The 17616-nt window shown below is 43.8% G+C and overlaps 1 protein-coding gene across 1 annotated transcript; it reads left to right on the forward strand.

Moving 5' to 3' along the window:
- The first annotated feature begins 1542 nt into the window (after positions 1 to 1542).
- On the forward strand, positions 1543 to 13605 carry cbx6b (chromobox homolog 6b). Its single transcript, XM_056402237.1, has 5 exons — positions 1543 to 2781; positions 7421 to 7703; positions 8164 to 8405; positions 9745 to 9924; positions 10505 to 13605. Exons 1-5 carry the CDS (start codon positions 2068 to 2070, stop codon positions 10733 to 10735), a joined length of 1650 nt encoding a protein of 549 aa, XP_056258212.1. The 5' UTR covers positions 1543 to 2067; the 3' UTR covers positions 10736 to 13605.
- Positions 13606 to 17616: the final 4011 nt, after the last annotated feature.

A 17616-nucleotide genomic window follows, 5' to 3' on the forward strand; every position in this document is an offset into this window, starting at 1 on the left:
TTCTACACTTTCAAGTTGCTGTGACCAAATCCCTGGCACAGATTATCCAGAGGAAAATCTGCACTAGCAAAAGGAAAAAAATAAAAATCCACCAAAGGGAAAGTTGAAAGCTGGAACATCCCCACAGCCCCCGACATAAAGGTCAGGGGTGACCTGGGTGATAAATTGACCCGCTGGCAAAGAGTCTCCAACAGAGGCTTTTATAGACATAATAGAGCAGCAGTATATTTTGATCATTAACTGGGCAGCAGAGGGAATGTACTGGCCTTTTAATGCACTCGTATCAAAGGTCTTTGGACTGAAAACGGACCACGCTGCAGCGCTGAGCAGCCATTCGCTTCAGCAAAATGAAACCTGCACCACTTTAATCATCAAATACATTTACGTACAGACTCACAGTGTTTAGACTTTCATCATCATTAAACAGTGAAATAAATTCTGCGAGCATCACTGCAGCCAGCGTTAGGAACATTACAGCGGCACGCTTGAGGAAGAATAAGTGCCACACAGCTATTTACAGCCAGAAATGCCACGAGTGACATTCAGCGTGTGAGCTGAACGCAAATGTGGCGTTCAGGCGTCACCGTAACTTACAGTATAAACAAGGAGTGATTGTTTAGTATCTATACTTTTCCCAGACTCTTCCCCCCCCCGCTTTACTATTCTGTGGCGTTCCAGTGAAGACGGAGAGCTGCAGCTATTTTCTGCAGCAGACGTGTTGGATGTCTCACGCCTGCTCCCTCGCCCATCTTAAATTAGAGCTTTCAGCGCCTGCGATTTAAAGAAGTCTTAGCTTAAATCCTCCCTGTTACCTGTGTGACAACGATGCTCATCACACACTATTACACACATGCAAGCTATAATTCCCTCACACCTTTGTCTGTAAGTGTCTGTATGTGGCTTTCTTTTATTATATTCACGAGGTCCAAAAAGCGGGAGCCCACTGTCCGACAGCTTTGTGGGGGCGAAAGGTTACAGAGACAAAGGTGTGTGTGTGTGTGATTTTCTCTCACTGTGTCATGCACACGCATTAATTAAGTTTTATTAAAAGTGCAGAGGAAGTAAAACAATAAAGTAAATGAGATCAAATAAATAGAAATAAAATAAAATGTGCCTGTTTCACACTGAGATTAACGTGCATTTTTACTGGCAAGCACGGTTTAATGAAGCTCACTAATAACATCGGCTCTGTATCAGGCTCTGCAACACACACACACACACACACACATACACACACACACACACATATATTCACGCCCACTAGGGCAATCATTCTGTCATCTCTGCTGCTGTGGAGCTGCTCCACTGGGAGCCTTGAGGCTGACTTATGGCCGTCCACACATCACATCACAGGGAGCCTGTAATGTGTTGCTGAGCTAGAAAATATGAAGCCAAAGGGAGGAAAAACTAATTTTCTGCTGTAGTGAGGTTTGTTATGCATTGGGGGGGGGGGGGGGGGGGGGGGGGGGGGGGGGCGCGCCTGCACTCTACACTACAGCATGCCTCTCAACACATGCTGCAACATATTCAGTCTGATGTGTTCTTGTCCACAATAAGACACCATAAAGATCACCGTCACTTCCACTGGAAAAGTTCGCTGCAGGCTGCAGGAGGGAGATGAAATGTAGAAAAAGTGTGCTATCAGACTGAATGGAGCAGTCCTCTCTCTCTCTCTCTCTCTTTCTCCTTCTGCTTCAGTATTAACAGGCTGGATTTTGCCTGAATACCGAAGACATGCGCGCTGAACAGGGGGAGGAGGTGGAACACGGACTGTCTGCTCCTGATGGTCTGTGTTGACTCCATCATCACTCAATTATGGTGCGGAACTCTCGTTTTCTAATCGTCTGTTCTTGTGGAAAAGGGGGAAAGTGAAGGAAGGGTTTTCTTTCCACCATTTATATACAGGAAGATCATTTGATACTTTTTCGTTGTTTTGGAGCTTTTAGTTTCTTACAGATCAGGAGTCTTTTTATTATTTTTATTATTATTATTAATATTAGATTTTTCTAATAATCGCTCGCCCCCGCCGCCACCCTGAAGTTCATTGTTATTATCTTGGCCGCCGGGATGGTGGCCTTCATCGGAGCGGTTATCTGCATCATCGCGGCCGTCCACACCGGATCCTCCAAGGCTGCCGCGGCACAACAGCAACCGGCAACCGACAACCACTCGCTGTATCCGGACGCGGCGGCGCAGACCCCCGCCGCCGGGGGCTCCGTGGCCAGGGCCGGGTCTTTGGGCGCTCTCCATGGTTCTGAAACACCCGATTCGGAGGCGCCCACCTTCAACATCGGGCTCAGCGGGCTGGATGGGGTCACTGGACTCACCGGGCATGACCCGACGGTCAGCCGGCTCATCTGCACGCCGATCCCCGCCGGGGAGTGCAACCCGAAAAACTTTAAGCAACAAGCGGACGACCCGTCGCTGTACGCGGGCGAAGACTGGGGGTACCTCCGCACCACCGCGGAGGAGCTCCGGCAGACGGTCCTGCAGCAAAAAGACCAGATACTCAACGACCAGAGGACCATCAGGCAGCTGACGGGGAAACTATCCGAGTGTGAGAGGGGGCTGGACGGCAGGAGCAGCGGCGCGGACAGACGCGGGAGCGCTGCGGGGCTGTGGGGGGGCAAAGGTGCGGCGGAGGAGACGCATGTGGAGCGGATCATGGTGCGGGACAGTCCGGCGTCCGCATCGGACAGTGTCCACTTGCTCACCGTCAGGGCTGTGGATGAGCTGGAGCAGGCTATCACTCAGCTCAAAGACCGCATAGAGAAACTGGAGGTAGGTGAACACATAGATCATCCTCTGCGTCCAGCTGACACAACACAGAGGTTAGTTAATCCCAGGGAGCCGCCTTTGGTCCCATGATGGGACTCTGAAGGCATAAAGAAGGATCTCCCCTTTTTAAGATTCTCCAGCTGCTGCAATAAGTGATGATCAGAGTTGACATTCATGACTAGGTTTGTCTCTTCATCACTCTGCAGTCCCTTTCAGGATCTCTGGGCATGCTTGAGTGATTCCTGAAAGCAAGGCTTTTCAATTTTGCATGAGAACAAGTGAGTTATCTCAAAGGCTCTGTGTGTGAGAGAGATTGGATGTTGGCAGTTAGATTCCCTGTCTCGGTAAACAACAACATCAAGTGAGGGTATTCACTAAAAATCTCAATCCAGGAGTGGAGTCTGGGAAACTCCACAGAGCTCCCTGCTCCTCCTGCTTCAACATTTACATATAACGCCTTTAATGATGCATGAAGTGAACAGATTGAAATGTAAAATTAAAAGAAAAGAGAGATGAAGAGTGGGGCAGGAGGGAGAGATCAGGATAAAGATAAGGAGGGAGAGGGGCAGCAGCAGCAGCAGCAGGAGGAAGAAGAGGAGGAGGAAGAGGAGAGGATATAGCAGAGTAACATGAATCGTGCTCTTATCTGTCCAGAATCGAACGATGTATAACCTAATTTTGGCTAAAGAAATATCATCCATAATTAATGAGGTGCTATATATTTGTTGAGAGCACGGACTGTAACGGTGCTTCTCCGCAGCGCAGCGCTCCTCACTCAGTGGCAGTTTAATGTAGGACATGTCTGTACGGGTCATTGTCTTTTATTCCAGTGTCAGATGAAAAGCTCCAGAATGCACAAACGTAATCTCCATGTTTGACACTTCTCAGGAACAAAAGGACTCCTCTGCACACGCTTCCCCACCGCAGAGGAAGATGTGAATGGATTTCACAGTCTCAGGGTGATATATTTAAAACTATAGTGTTTCTCTCGCCCCCACTCTGCCTCTCCATGTCGAGTTTCTGTGGCCTACTTCAGTAACACAGTGCGGTGTTTACATCAGATCCTGTGAATATATATTTATATATAAGAAGAGCACTCATCTGGGAATGCCTAGTCAGGTCACCCAGCTTTCTTCTTGCATGTGCTTTGCTCAGCTACAAACCATCATCAGCTAACACTAGTCACCAGATGTCCATGGGAACAAACCCCATCTTCACTTGTCAGGACAGAAAAATTCAATCCAAGTCCAGTCTGTTTTCTGAGAGCAGTTTGAGCAGCTACGTGTTTTTGTTTTTTTTTCCCTGCAGCATCAGTAATTTTTTCATCCTGATCCATTCCACCACATTGTGCTTTATCCTTCATACGGGCTTGTGTTTGAGCCGTGAATCCAGGAGCAGAATCCTCCAGCCTACGCTATGTGGGTTATTGTTGTTATTATTATCATCATCACTTTCTTTCAAGTGATCACGTAAAGGTTGACCTGTTTCCATGGAACTGTTGGGTGTAATGAGCGTAAACTGACTACAGCACTTTTCAGGGATGGTGCAACATGGGGGTGGGGGTGGGGGTGGGGGGGCATAAATTACACTCTCTAAGAACACTCCAAGTATTTACATAAAAATACAACTGACGCACAAAAGTGACGACTTAACAACCGCGAGGACGATCTGGAAGGTGGGAAGATACGACAACATCATGTTCCCCAGAGGATGAATCCAGAACACTAATATGATCAGACTCAGAAATACTTCATGAATAATAATAATAATAATAATAAAAATATAACCCCCCATATTCAAAACATTAAAAAAATAAATAAAAATAAATAAAATAGACCCTGTCAGTAATATCAATCAATTTACTGATCGATTCTCAGAGGGAAGAGTTGATCCACTGACTTTTCCTGTTTTACACTTTTCACTCATCCTGTGAAACGTCTCAACATCAAACCAGATGATTTTATACTTATTTTATACTTATATATCTTACTTTTCCTCCAGCGCCACCTTGTGGTTGCCAGTTGTGGTTTTGACCCCTAAGGAGTGGAATGAGATGAAATTTGATTCAGACGTTCATAAACATTCAAAACAACATGATGTTGTAGCAGAAAATCTTAAATACACAAAATCAGATCAAAATTCAAAATCATATTTCCAAAACGACGCCAAGTAATTGCGTGAGAATAGAATCGACACACAGATGTAAGACGAGTGTCAAGTTAGTGTGAGGTGTAGGCGCATTGTATCTGATGACTCCAGAACAGTAACCACACATACGCCGCCATAGATTTGTTTTGTACACATCGATGTATTTATACGAGGGAGGGAAATATAATTTGTACAGTTTCTGCCTCGGAGCCTCACCCCAGGCTTTATGACAGAAGTGTCAAATATGTTTGAGAGTAGATCACCTGTCATATGCAAAGATGCACCAGAGTGTTTTTGAGCTGAGGATATACGCGCTACTTCAGCAGATGAACCATAGATTAGTTCATGAGGTGAAAACATAGATTAAATGATGAAATGAAACAACACTGTTGGCTACAGGTGGGGCACATTCAACACAACAGACTAGATATGAATTATTAAGACAGTAATGTAGTAGATTTTTCTTTTTTGGCTCAAAATGTAACTGCACCCCTGGATAGAGGTTTCTCTACCGATAGAGACAAATCTACTTCTCTATGGTTACATGCTGGAAAGGATGAACTGAGTAGATCCATCATGTATCTAATTTGAGACAGAAGTCAAGACCTGACCTCTGACCTCTTTGTGTTATCATTTCTGTGTCACTTTTTCACAGAGCAGCATAGACGTTACTCTTTGTGTCATCTTGTACAGCACACCACAGGAAGGGATTCTGGGATATTGTTCAGAGCGAAGCATGTGTACGTGTTTTCTGCATTATTCAGCTTGTGGTCTGGACTGTGTAATTCTACTGTGTACCGTAAAACAATATGCTTGCTCTGTATTTCCCACATCCCTTCCCTTGGGGTTTGGGTGTTTTTTTGTTTTTTTTCCTAGTGAAGCATTATGCAGCGGAGCAAAGCAATTTGTTGTTGACTAAAATAGTTCCGTCTCTTGGCAGCCTTTCTGACTTTCAATTATTTGTTGTGTTATACTTAATTGAAAAGAAATTCCCTGTAGACATAAGCTGACTCATGCCCAAAGCGTCCTGTATTTAACTCCTGGACAGTCACTCATATGTTATTTTCCATGTGAAGTTTTACATCTCAAGTAATTTAAAGTGGCTATAATCCATATTGATGAATCTAGAGAGAATTAGCACCTGAATCTGCAGCTCCTCTCGGCTTCAAAGAGCTTCATAGTGAGTTTCATCTCATTGTTTACATGTCTGGCCTCCAACTTTACTGTTCTGGTTCCCCGTCACCACTCTCACAGCATCATCTTTGGCTGCAGCAAGCAGCTGTTTTGAGTGAATGAGCTCTACAAAACCAGATGGACACTACCTGCTCAGCAGCAAACAGCAGACAGACACAGTTAGAGACCAGCTGGTGAAACACAGTGGAGCATTTGGCTAAAGAGCCAAATATTTCCCTCAGGGATTTGGGAGAGCAGCAAAGCTGAAAGAGCTAAAACAACTCAATATTGGGATCACTAGGTGACCAGACACATGACCCCAAATGAATGCTATTGTTGCTCCGTAACTGCTGGATGTGTAACCTAGCAACTGTTTGTCCGCAAGTTTCCCATATCGACTTGAAAAGGTGATGATCTGTTAGAGTAACCCCAACCTAAAAGTGGCACAAAAGATTACTTATTGCATTTATTTTTACAGAGATCCCTGCACAATGTTAAAAGATGGAAAAAAAATCAACTATTACATAATCCAGAAGAGTAAACTCTGAGATTCAAGAAAAAACCAAGAAAAATAAAACACTAAGTTTAAAGTAAGAGTTAGACATGTGGGAACAGATTTGCTACCTTGCCCAGAGTGGAAGATCAACACCTCCCTCACAGCTGTTCATTCAGTGTGAAGCTGGAGCCAGCCGTCACTTATCTCATCATAGAGACTGGGAACAGGGGAAACAGGCGGCTCTGTCCAAAATATATACAAATACACTTCTTCACTTCCTTACGGAGAGTTATATAAGAAGACGAATACATCACTCTCGTGTCTGTACAGTAAATACAAACAAGACTGGAAACAGCTAGCCTAGCAAAATCCACCTACGCGCCTCTACAGCTCACAAAGCAACACGCTGTATCAGGTCCGCACAGAAAACAAGGTGTTAAAAGCAATAGTTTGAGTGTGTTTAAGGGGGATTATGTGTGGGACCAAGAAACCTCACTGTCACTGCGTCCAACCAAGAAATACTCATGTACATAACATCCCGTAAAACCACAGATTATAATGTCCCGAAATGGTGAAGTATTCCTTGAAGTAAAAACATTACATGGTGAAACCTTATTAAATCAGCCCCTTAGATGTTTCCCCAGGCCCCATGTAATGTTTCAGAGAAATCAATTATTGATTATTGTGTGGGAGAATTTTGTCTCACGTGTGCACATAATGATAATGAACTGTGGATTAATTAGACAGCGAGCGGAGAGAGTACTTCGCAGTGTTTTCCTTAGACGGTAAAAACCAGTTCTCATGCAGCGTCTCCCTCCTCTGCAGTCAGACATTGGCCCGTTTCCTCACAACCAGACGGATGGCAGCAGCTCAGGAGTGCCAGAGGAGGGCGAGATGTCTGTCAGCCCAGAAAGGTCGGCCGATCCCGGGCACAAAGCTGACGCTGACAGGCCCTGGAGGATGGAAGATTTGGAGGGGGAGCTGGAGAGGAAGGTGGAGCTGCTGGAGAAAGAGAGAAAAGCCCTGAGGCTGGAAACTGAGAAACACAGACAGGAAATCGACCAGGGCCTCAGTAAACTACACCACCGACTCTCAGGGCTGGAAGAAGGTAAGGTATTAAAGGAAAGGAAAAAGTGTGTATATGCTGGTACATCTCAAAAATGTAGTAGATACAAAAAATTCTGAGTGAAAAAATTATAAATGGCTGTGATTAATCACATTGCATCGACTCGAGTCACTAACGATGATAAATAATCTGCCATAAAAACGACCTCAGAGGTTTCATTTTTGTATTAATCTTAATCAGATCAAGCCGTGGGGTTTCTTTATGATGAATTAATTATGTTTAACTAATGTAAAAGAAAAAAAAAAGATCAGAAAGACTAAATTCATGCCCTGCTTGAAAAACAGATCAGATGTATTTTATATGAAGGAAGTGAGAAAAGCAGGAAGTCCATTTGATCTTTTTCCAGTTAACTGTAAATTACGCAACTGACTTCTCTTTGCGTTCTCTCCATCACCTTCCTCTTTTGTTTCCACACTCAAGCTTCTTCGTTCTCCTTCCCCAGGTGTCTCCGGGCATCCGTTCCCGGAGGGCTACAGGCTGTCCTTCCCGACACGGACAAACTACATGTACGCTGTCGTCAAACACTCCGTCCCAAAGCTGCGGGCCTTCACCCTCTGCCTGTGGCTGCGTCCGGCGGAGGGGGGCATCGGGACGCCTCTGTCTTACGCTGTTGCTGAGCAGCCGAACGAACTGGTGCTGCTGCAAGGCCTGCACACCCCCACCGAGCTGCTCGTCAACGACAAGGTACTGTATCAGTCTAATGTCGAGAGACCCAGCATGTACTGTATATCTGTCCCGAGCCGTCCACTGCTGCGGGTACCACTGATTTCCCAGAGGAGATTTATATCACGGTACGGGTCGTATTTCAAATTACTTACAGATTAAATTCCTAAAATGTTTTATTAACTCAGCACAAACCTCTCGGGCTGTAAATGTGCAAGACAACAGTTTAAATTCTAGTTGCAGAGATGCAAAATTCCACGTATGCAATATGGAGATATGTTTTTTCATAGTCTGCATCGCCACTGGAAATACTGTCAAAAGTTTTAATTTGGAATTAATTATTGAATATTGTGTAATATATCAAACGACACACTGGCAGTATATTTCTTAATAATTGAATTACAAAGAGATAAAGAGATGAATATAAAGCATGCAGAAAGTGTGCATTGTTTGTGTGCTTGAAGAGACAACACTGGCAAGTTCCTCTTTGCATTCAAATATATATATATTTTAACATGCAAATTGTTTCTTCAGTGAATGGCAGTATGTTTATGTTTATGTCACACTTACACAAGAAACGTAGAATTCCTCGATTAGATGCTAACCATACCAACAGGGACTCTGTGTGCTCTCAAAAGTCTGGGGCCAGTTTTTATAATATTTTAAATAAAAACATTAAGGACAGGATGAAAACCTATGTGAGCTTTAGAGTGCTAACTGTTCATCTGTTCCTGTAAGGCACAGAGACTGGATGCACTGCAGCACTGACATGAGAAAGATGCAGTAACCATATCTTTGTTTTCTGGTAAATTAAAACGACGACAGAAGAGTTTCACTGCAGCTTTCAAGGTTCACCCTCTTTTTATTTTTTATTTCAGTGTATATAAAAAACATTATAGCCTCTATTCAATTTTTTTTAATGACTATCACAGAAGAAGAAGTGCACTCCATTAGCACAACAAATCAAATGAAACAGCCAATTCAGCAGACAAGCTAAACGGCCTCATTCATGTGTTTAAATGACTCAGGTACCACCTTGACAGCATTGCAGGGTGCTGTTGTGCAGTGCAGTGCCTTTACGTATAATTCAATGAAGTCATTATGGTAATAGATGCCTGGAGGAAAAGCTGTGTGTCCTTGGAGGTAGCAGAATGTCTTTGGGACTGTAGAAATACTACACAACAACCAACTTCTGAACCCTGACAGACTCTCAAAAACTCAAGTGGATGTGGCCAAAAATATGTAGCTGCACCGCTATCATGCAAATGTATTTTTACATTCAAAATGTGTGACAGTGGAAAACACCAAAATACAAACATCTACTTTCATCTGAGCCGTCTTTTTGCTTTCCCATTCCTAGGTGGCCCAGTTACCTCTGAACCTCTCCAGAGGCAGCTGGCAGCACATCTGTGTGAGCTGGAGCCAGAAGGGAGGAGCCTGGCAGGCCTACCAGGGGGGAAAGCTGAGGGGCGAGGGCCACTCACTGGCAGCCGGACATCATATCAGACCTGGAGGAGTGCTCATGCTGGGGCAGGAGCAGGTGAATTCATGAAGGACTGAGCGGAAAGACTGAATGAAAAAATTAAGTTTTGAGTGATTAGAGGCCGGTAAAGTAGTTTACTCTGAAAAGAAATGTAATTTGGTGTGCCCTCCAGACTTCTGCTGACGACAGCAGTGCGAGCAAATGGCGGTTTACTGCCTACAGCTGTGGCTCTATTCACTTACCGGCTTCTCTGTGAGATAAAAAATATATAGAAAGCAAAAGCATTAGAGACATTGAGGGAGTGGACACAGGCTCAGTAAATCTACAAAACCAGTTTAGTTTAGAGCACGCTACTAGCTTTCCTAAAGGGTTCAGGTGGTTAGTGAGTGAGGTGTGTGTGTGTGTGTGTGTGTGTGTTTGGTTCAATGAAACAAATGGGCCTAAGCAGAGTAAGAGTAAGAGTCTAGGGGGCCCTCGGGTTGAAAGAACCCCTCCCATAAGGCTTCTTTGTTTTCGGAGTCCTGCAGTCATAATGGTCCCCGTTTATCACATCTCCTTCATCTTCCCAGAGGCGAGTGCACAGAGAACGGAAGTGTTTCTCTCTGTTATCCATCTAACAACACTTCTTTCTCTCCAGGATTCCCTAGGCGGGGGGTTTGATTCATCCCAGGCCTTGGTTGGAGAGCTGTCCCAAGTGGGTCTTTGGGACCGGGTCCTGTCCTCCAGCCAGGTGGCCAGCTTGGCTCGCTGCGGCAAAGTAACCCAGGGCAGCGTGGCCCCGTGGACGGAGAACGGAGTCGAGGTTTTCGGTGGAGCCACCAAGCACCCGGGGGAGCCGTGCAGTAAACACAGCAGGAGCTCTCAGTGACCGACGGCGAAAGGCTTTGAGGAAGGGGGAGGTGAAAGAAGGGCGGGGATGAGGGAGGGAAGTTGTAGCCATGTCAAGAAGGTAGGATAACATCTGCCCATTATTAGCACTGCTGCGCTCGGATCAACTCTATGTAAATGTGGCACAGTAGAAGCTTTGCAGTTACTTCACCGAATTTCTAGCAACCACATCCGATCCAAAAATAAATGGGATTCCTCATAAATTTAGCAGTTGTAAAGGTATAGGTCACATTTTAAGCTACGTGTACTTAATGAGTTAAACGAAGGACATTCTAGTAAAGTAGATTGGTCTCCAGACAGGGTACCTTCACTTATGTTGGTCCTACCTCCTGCTCTCTATGCTTTGTTAGCAAACCAGCTAGCAGTGTAACTACTTAAAGTAATGTAAACATTAACACCAGTCTACATAGCAAACAACTGAACCGACTGCTAGCTAAACCAGTGAGCAAATTTGTTGGCAATAACACAGTGAAGCTTAGCTAACCCTAACATGTATGATTAGCTAGCTAAGAAGCTGCCAGTATCTAAACCTTAAAAGGAATAATTCAACATTTTGGGAAATATGCTAATTGACTTTCTAGCAGAGAGTTAAATGAGAAGAGGAATATCACTCTCACGTCTGTACAGTAGCCCAGAGTAAAGACCGAGGACGGAGGGAAACGGCCGCCCTCGCCAACTAGCTCCTTAAGGCTCGTTAGTTAATTTGTTATGTCTCGTTCGTCAAACCTGTACAAAAACCCATGATTAAAAATGAAAGTTTATTTTTATGCAGAGTTTGTGCCAAACTATTCTTGGCCAGGACAAGTTGCCTGACAACCAGCACAGACTCCCGGAGGTTTCTGGTCCCGGGCCAAGAAATAGCCTGTTACATAACCCCTTGTAAAGCGGCAAATTGATGTTGTTACTCTTCAGTTTTTGTATGGATTAAAACAAACGAGATACAGCATGTTCATTTGTGAGCTTTAGAGATCTTTATAGGCAGATTTTTTTGTTGTTGGATACAGCTAAGCTAGGCGGTTACCCCCCTTTCCTGTCTTTATGCTACGCTACGTTACCCCAGCTGCTGGTGGTAGCATCATATGTACCCATAACTTTTTTAAAGTAATAGTAACAAACTTTTCTTTAAAAATAATCAGATCATTGAGGAAGTCATTGTTTAACAGCCAAAACTGTGCAGAAAGTAACTTTTTGTTTAGACAGCTAAGTTGTAATAAATCCAATGAGCTGTCCCCAGCTGTTGTCGCCTGAGAGCTGTTAACCTCCACTATGACTACCAGAAGTTGTGTTAAGCCATCTGAAACCCCTCCATGAGTGGAGCAGGGTGAGACAGGAGTTAATTAAGCCTATGACAGCTTTAGAGTTGGGAGTCAAGGTAAGGTGATGAAAAATGCTGCAGAGGGAATATTAAGCAGTAGATGATGAAAGAGAAAGGAAAGAGGGAGGACACGGGGAAAGATAGAAGGATCAGGCCCTTGTTAGGAGCGATGTTACATCGCTTTCACCTCTGCATGATGTATTCATATACTTGTAATGTCTTGCCACTGCAATATGTTTCTCACAAGTTTCACGAAAGAGGAGAGTGCCTCCTGAATCCACGCCTCTGTGGCTCGTGTTTGTGTTTATCCAAGAAGGCCTGAGTGTCTCTTTTTGTTCACTAAACGAGTGAGCTGAACCAATCTAAATCAAGACATCTTATTCCCTAAGGAAAGCACCATCATTAGCAGAATACTCCTCTTCTTTTCTTTGGACGCATCTGCAAACTTCTTGTCAAGCTTTTGCCCCATTTATGTCATTCTGTACACATTTAGAAAATCAAGGTCAAACTATGTGGTGTAATCAAAAAACCCTTTGGTCTTGAATGCAACCTTCAAAACTCACATATACTTATATTACTTTCAAATTTTCATGATGCACTCGTAGTAATTTTAACATTCTTAGATATCGACTGTTTTCTCTTTGCGGTTTTTATACATGCAACCACTCAGTAATGTGATAAATGAACAACCTGCAACCTCCAGCTCTTCCAACCTTCCTACATTCCATGCATGAGTTGTTACTGTATGTTTGTAACGCGTCTCGTCTCGCATCCGGTGTGTTTCTGGAAAATCCACCTACAACCACGTTTGTACCGCGAGAACCTTTGGACGACTGATCTCAACGGTCGTACGGGACACGGTGTTAAATACAGATTGTTCATTTCAAAAACTTCTACAACACTGGCTACTCCCTCACATCAAAATGATCCTTAGTGGAAAGTGCCTGTCAGGGTGTTTGTACCCATGTAAAACAAATCATCAAATGTATTATGCTGATGAAAAATTCACACTGCGAGATATTTTTGAACTAATTAAGCATGAGTTCCTCTGTGAGTTCCACGGTGAGTTTTTGAGATTTAAGAGGTTTGACAAAACATTTGCAAACACCAACGCAGGACGAGAAACTTCTGTGCAGTGCCGCCAAACCGATGCTAAATCAGGTCAAAATCATCTTGCTGTGCCTAACAGTGTCTTTGATGATGCCTCTCAGTCTGCCGTCTTATTATTAATATTATGCCTGGTGTCTGCTCAGCTCATGTCAGAGCTTTTTTTTGGGGCTTTTTGATAGTGATGTGGCATTATTATGTTTATGATTATTGAAACTGAAAACTAAGCTTTTTAACTCTATCTGCACTGTTTGTCTTTTTTTAAATGCCAAATGTTTTTTGTTTTTTTTCCACTGTATGCATCGGTATCAGTCTGTTTTCATGTTGTCGTTTGTATAAATACTGTATGTCCATGTCTTGTACGGTGTTGTATTGTTCTGAATGTGTCGTGTACAAACCTCAAATCTTTATTAAAGTCCTAATTTTCAGATGTAAAGAATGTGCTTCTTCTTGTAGTGTCTTTCAGCCAATAGCTTCAGAAAAGAAACTGCAATGAATTAAGTCTATAAGAGCCTCTGTCAGCTGCTCTTTTACTCACAAACACACTCACACACTTGTCATTGAAGTGCAGCAGTAACCAAAACTGCTGTGAGAGAGAAAATCCTCCTGCAGGAAGAGTGCTCTCCAGACTCGACATGAAAAACAGTTATTTCTCAATGACAGAAACAAAGCATCTTTCTTAGCGCTGCGACTCGTCTGTTCATTCTCCTCCCGAGGAAATTAAAGGAGAAGGTTCAAGGAGAAAAGCCTGGATCCTTCTCCCTCGTGGTGCAGCCGGTGCATATATAAGTTATGAGGAAATTTATGATTTGGGAGACGCAGTGACTCATCTGCTGTGACTCAGCTACTCATCTAGATGTTTTGTGTTTGTGCAGCATGTTTCAAAGAGTTCAGGACCTGAGGTTCAATGAAAAGCCTTAAATGGACTCCATACTGTACTATATGCTGTCTACAGTGCCATGAAATCACATGAGGGACAAACAATATTCTCCACATGAGCTACAGTAAACAGTCTTCACTCTCAGCATTAGGTGCATTTATCTTGCTTGCTATTTGTAACTGCTGCTAACTGCTGGTCAGAATATTATATTTACTGGACAGATATGAGAATGGTATCAACCTATAACTCCCATAAGAAAGTGAATAAGAATATTTTCCAATATTTTTTAAATATTCCTTTAAAGTCACAATTTCAGTTTAAGTGCTTCATTAATTCCCATGTGTCAAATAATAAATCTCAGCACTGTAACCTTCCAAAAATTGTAGGTTTGAGTTTATCTACTGTATCTGTCCCTGTATAGCATTACTGTAAGTTCACACAGAAAGCGGCGGGAACGTCAAACTGACCAGAAGTCATTCATTTTCTATGTGACCCGGCGTCTCTTGGCAGCGAGCAGCAGCATGCCTGTTAGCTTACAGGGACTTAAATTAAAAAAGAAAGATGCATGGACAAAGGCATCTGACGTTGTAGGTGTTCCAGGTGAGTTGGTGAAGTGTAGGCAATAATACATTTTGTGAAATGGGAGGGAATTGCATGCTTACACCGCAGCATGCGACACTGTTACTTGACAACTTGATGCGATCATTTGGTAACTACTACTTGTGGTCAGTTTGCACAGGCGAGCTTCGCAGGCCTTTTAAATACCGTTTGCAAGAACGTGTCTATTTCATCGACTTCAGAGCGCCCGCAAGCTTCACCACCGCCCTCGCCACTTTCCGTCTGAACGTACAGTTGGAGTGTAATTCTCCATGTTCCCACTTTGTCTGTATTAAAATAGACATTTAATTCTCACTCTGCATTCATTCTCCCACCTCTGTGTCATCCTCCATTCTCACCCTCCTCTCATCTTCCCACCCTTCCCTCTCCTCCTCCCAGTGGCAGACGCTGCCTCCTCCTCTCTGCTGCTTGTCGACTGTCACCTGCTCTTTACTCCAACCCTGATTCCTCATGTCCCATTTCTCAACGACTCCCTCAGCCAAGACACACTCGACATGTCTCCTGACACAAAAAAAAAAAAAAGAAAGAGATGCATAGACGCAGCACGAGGCCCTGGGTTTTCAAGGTTGCTGTCACAGAGCTGTCATTTTTACAGATATGTTGGGGAATTGTGGGCAAAAACTGAAGGGAGCAAGCATGCAAGAGATTTGTCAAAACAAACAGCTTTGAGTGGGGATTTAAAAACAAATCCATTTATCTATGCTTCTCCGCTTCAAGACACAAGTCATGCAACATCATTTTTTTGAGTCTTGATTTTCTCTTGGGCTCTTCGACACACATCGGTGATGATATCACAAGCCAACAAGTGACTGAGAGTGAAAAGGCAACAACTAACGTGCCAGTCCAGCAACTACTCTGCAGCACCTACAGGTCCAGATCAAAACAGCAACACCTGTAATCTCTAATTAGCGCGAGTCAATCTGTTCAACTCTTCCTGAGGATAAGACTCGACTGGGCGCCGTTTGTTCACGCAATCCTCTCTTTTAGTAACGGACTCACGACATAAGTCCATCAGGGGCTCTCCTGCTCGTGCTAGGCAGTCACAGTCAGCTGGCTGGTGTCACACAACTCAGATCTAAACCGAGTCAAAGTGCTGCTAACCTCATTACTGTGTGGGCGCAGCCTGCTGCTGTGTGAGAGACTGCTCACACTGACTGATGAGAACACAGTGTTCACCCTTTCAACACTGATGCGAGCCAGTAAAAGGATAGTTTGGGTGACTTGACGCGGGGCTGTGTGAAGTACTGATCTACAGTCAGTGTGTGACTTGCAGTAGATTCGGATCAGAGCGCTCCCAGTTTAGAGAAGCAGCAGGAACAGGGGCCATCCACTAAAACATGTTTTAGCCACTAATGCTCAGAGGAAAAAGCTAATATTAGTGAAGTGATAAGTGTGCACTATATTTTGAATATATCAAACAGTTCTTTCCTTTGGAACTACATTTTATTTAAACCATTGAACTGCTGTATTCCTACGCACGAGCGCTCCTACGCTTCGCTGCGTCTGACTCAAACAGCAGATTTGAGTTGCACTTGTGCGAAGTAACATGTTGGAGCAACGGTTCACAAACTGCAACTGCAAAGGAAAAGGGCTGTTTGACGGCGAGATAAAGCGGAGGAAATATTCAAAATAAAGCGTACACTTCGACTGATATTAGCTTTTCCCTGTGGGCATTTTGTAAAGTGGCTAAAACACATATTTGACGGATGGAAGCACCTCACACAACCTCACGTCAAATAACCCCAACTACCACTGATATCCACTGAAGCTGTTTCAAAGTCGGAAAAAATATTCTCCACACTGAAAAATATCGAATTTTACTGAAGCTCTGTCGTGTTTTTTATTGGGTTAAATATTAATTAAAAGCAACTAGATCTATCGGGATGTCTTGTGCATCATAAAAAATGATCTGATATCTTTGGAAGCTCTGGGGTGTTGTGCAGAATTGTAAATAATATTTGAGTGGATTTAAAAGGGATGGATCTGCCGCTGGGGCTGTGGAGGCTGAGTAATCCAAAGAAACTTCAGGTATTACAGCTGCACAGATTCCGGCTCTTGTTATGAAACATGCAAGAGGGTTATCGGACACTTTTTGCTTTTTGCTATGTGTCTCACACCTGCTGTGATGCATGAGCTTTAACTAAATTGCCTGTCACAGCCAGTTTCTAACTGCTCTTGGCACGCTGTCGGGTGTTCATTTCTTTCTTGGCGCTCTCAACATTTCTCAGAGGAAACAAATGGAGGAGACGTAGGAGGAGACACGAATTCAATGTGTGATTCTTACACATCAATTTAAATCTCCTCCTCTCAGTTTTTTTTTTTTCCCCTGTTTCAACACCTCACACAAAGGCGTCCAACTGAAAGATAGAAACTGAGAGCGCTGTGGCAGCCTGCAGCTCTGTGTGAGGAGGGATGCAGCAGGGATTGAACCTGTGACCTTCCACTCCTTGTGAAAACCTCTGTGACCATATTTAGCCTCCAACACATGCCATCCACAGTCCGAAGATGATATTCCCTGTTGGATTACCCATCCCTACATAATCCATAATGTTCCATCTAGGAATGCACACATTGTAATCCCATATAATCCATGGAACGGAACGACCAACAAACAGAGTCGCGTACTGAACGAACTCTCAGGCCGCCAATACGGTACGAACTAAGTCAGTGTGTGTGTTGAAGCTTCCCTCACAGAGAGTCAGAGGATGAATGTGTTGGCTCTTTTCTTGAGATGTTTTTCTTTCTTTTTCTTCTTCCTGATTCAAAGCTGTGCAAATGAAATTATTCAGCCTTGAAGCAGTGTTTCCCTCTCCTTGACAAATAAGCAGCTCCGGAGGGTGTCCGTTGATCACAAAAGTGCTGCTCTGCTGGGATTTGACTTTAGTGGAGAAACTATTCATTTACAACCCCAGTAAGTATTGATTAAACTTTCCCATTGGAA

Source organism: Seriola aureovittata, chromosome 17 (genome assembly GCF_021018895.1).
Source record: "Seriola aureovittata isolate HTS-2021-v1 ecotype China chromosome 17, ASM2101889v1, whole genome shotgun sequence".
NCBI lineage: Eukaryota > Metazoa > Chordata > Actinopteri > Carangiformes > Carangidae > Seriola > Seriola aureovittata.

What these genes read in the sequence shown, in the direction of transcription:
- cbx6b (XM_056402237.1), top strand. Translation starts at nt 2,068, where the DNA reads ATGGTGGCCTTCATCGGAGCGGTTATCTGCATCATCGCGGCCGTCCAC. An exon ending in ACTCTCAGGGCTGGAAGAAG is followed by an intron (nt 7,704 to 8,163) that starts GTAAGGTATTAA and finishes CTCCTTCCCCAG; the next exon opens with GTGTCTCCGGGCATCCGTTC. An exon ending in TCATGCTGGGGCAGGAGCAG is followed by an intron (nt 9,925 to 10,504) that starts GTGAATTCATGA and finishes CTTTCTCTCCAG; the next exon opens with GATTCCCTAGGCGGGGGGTT.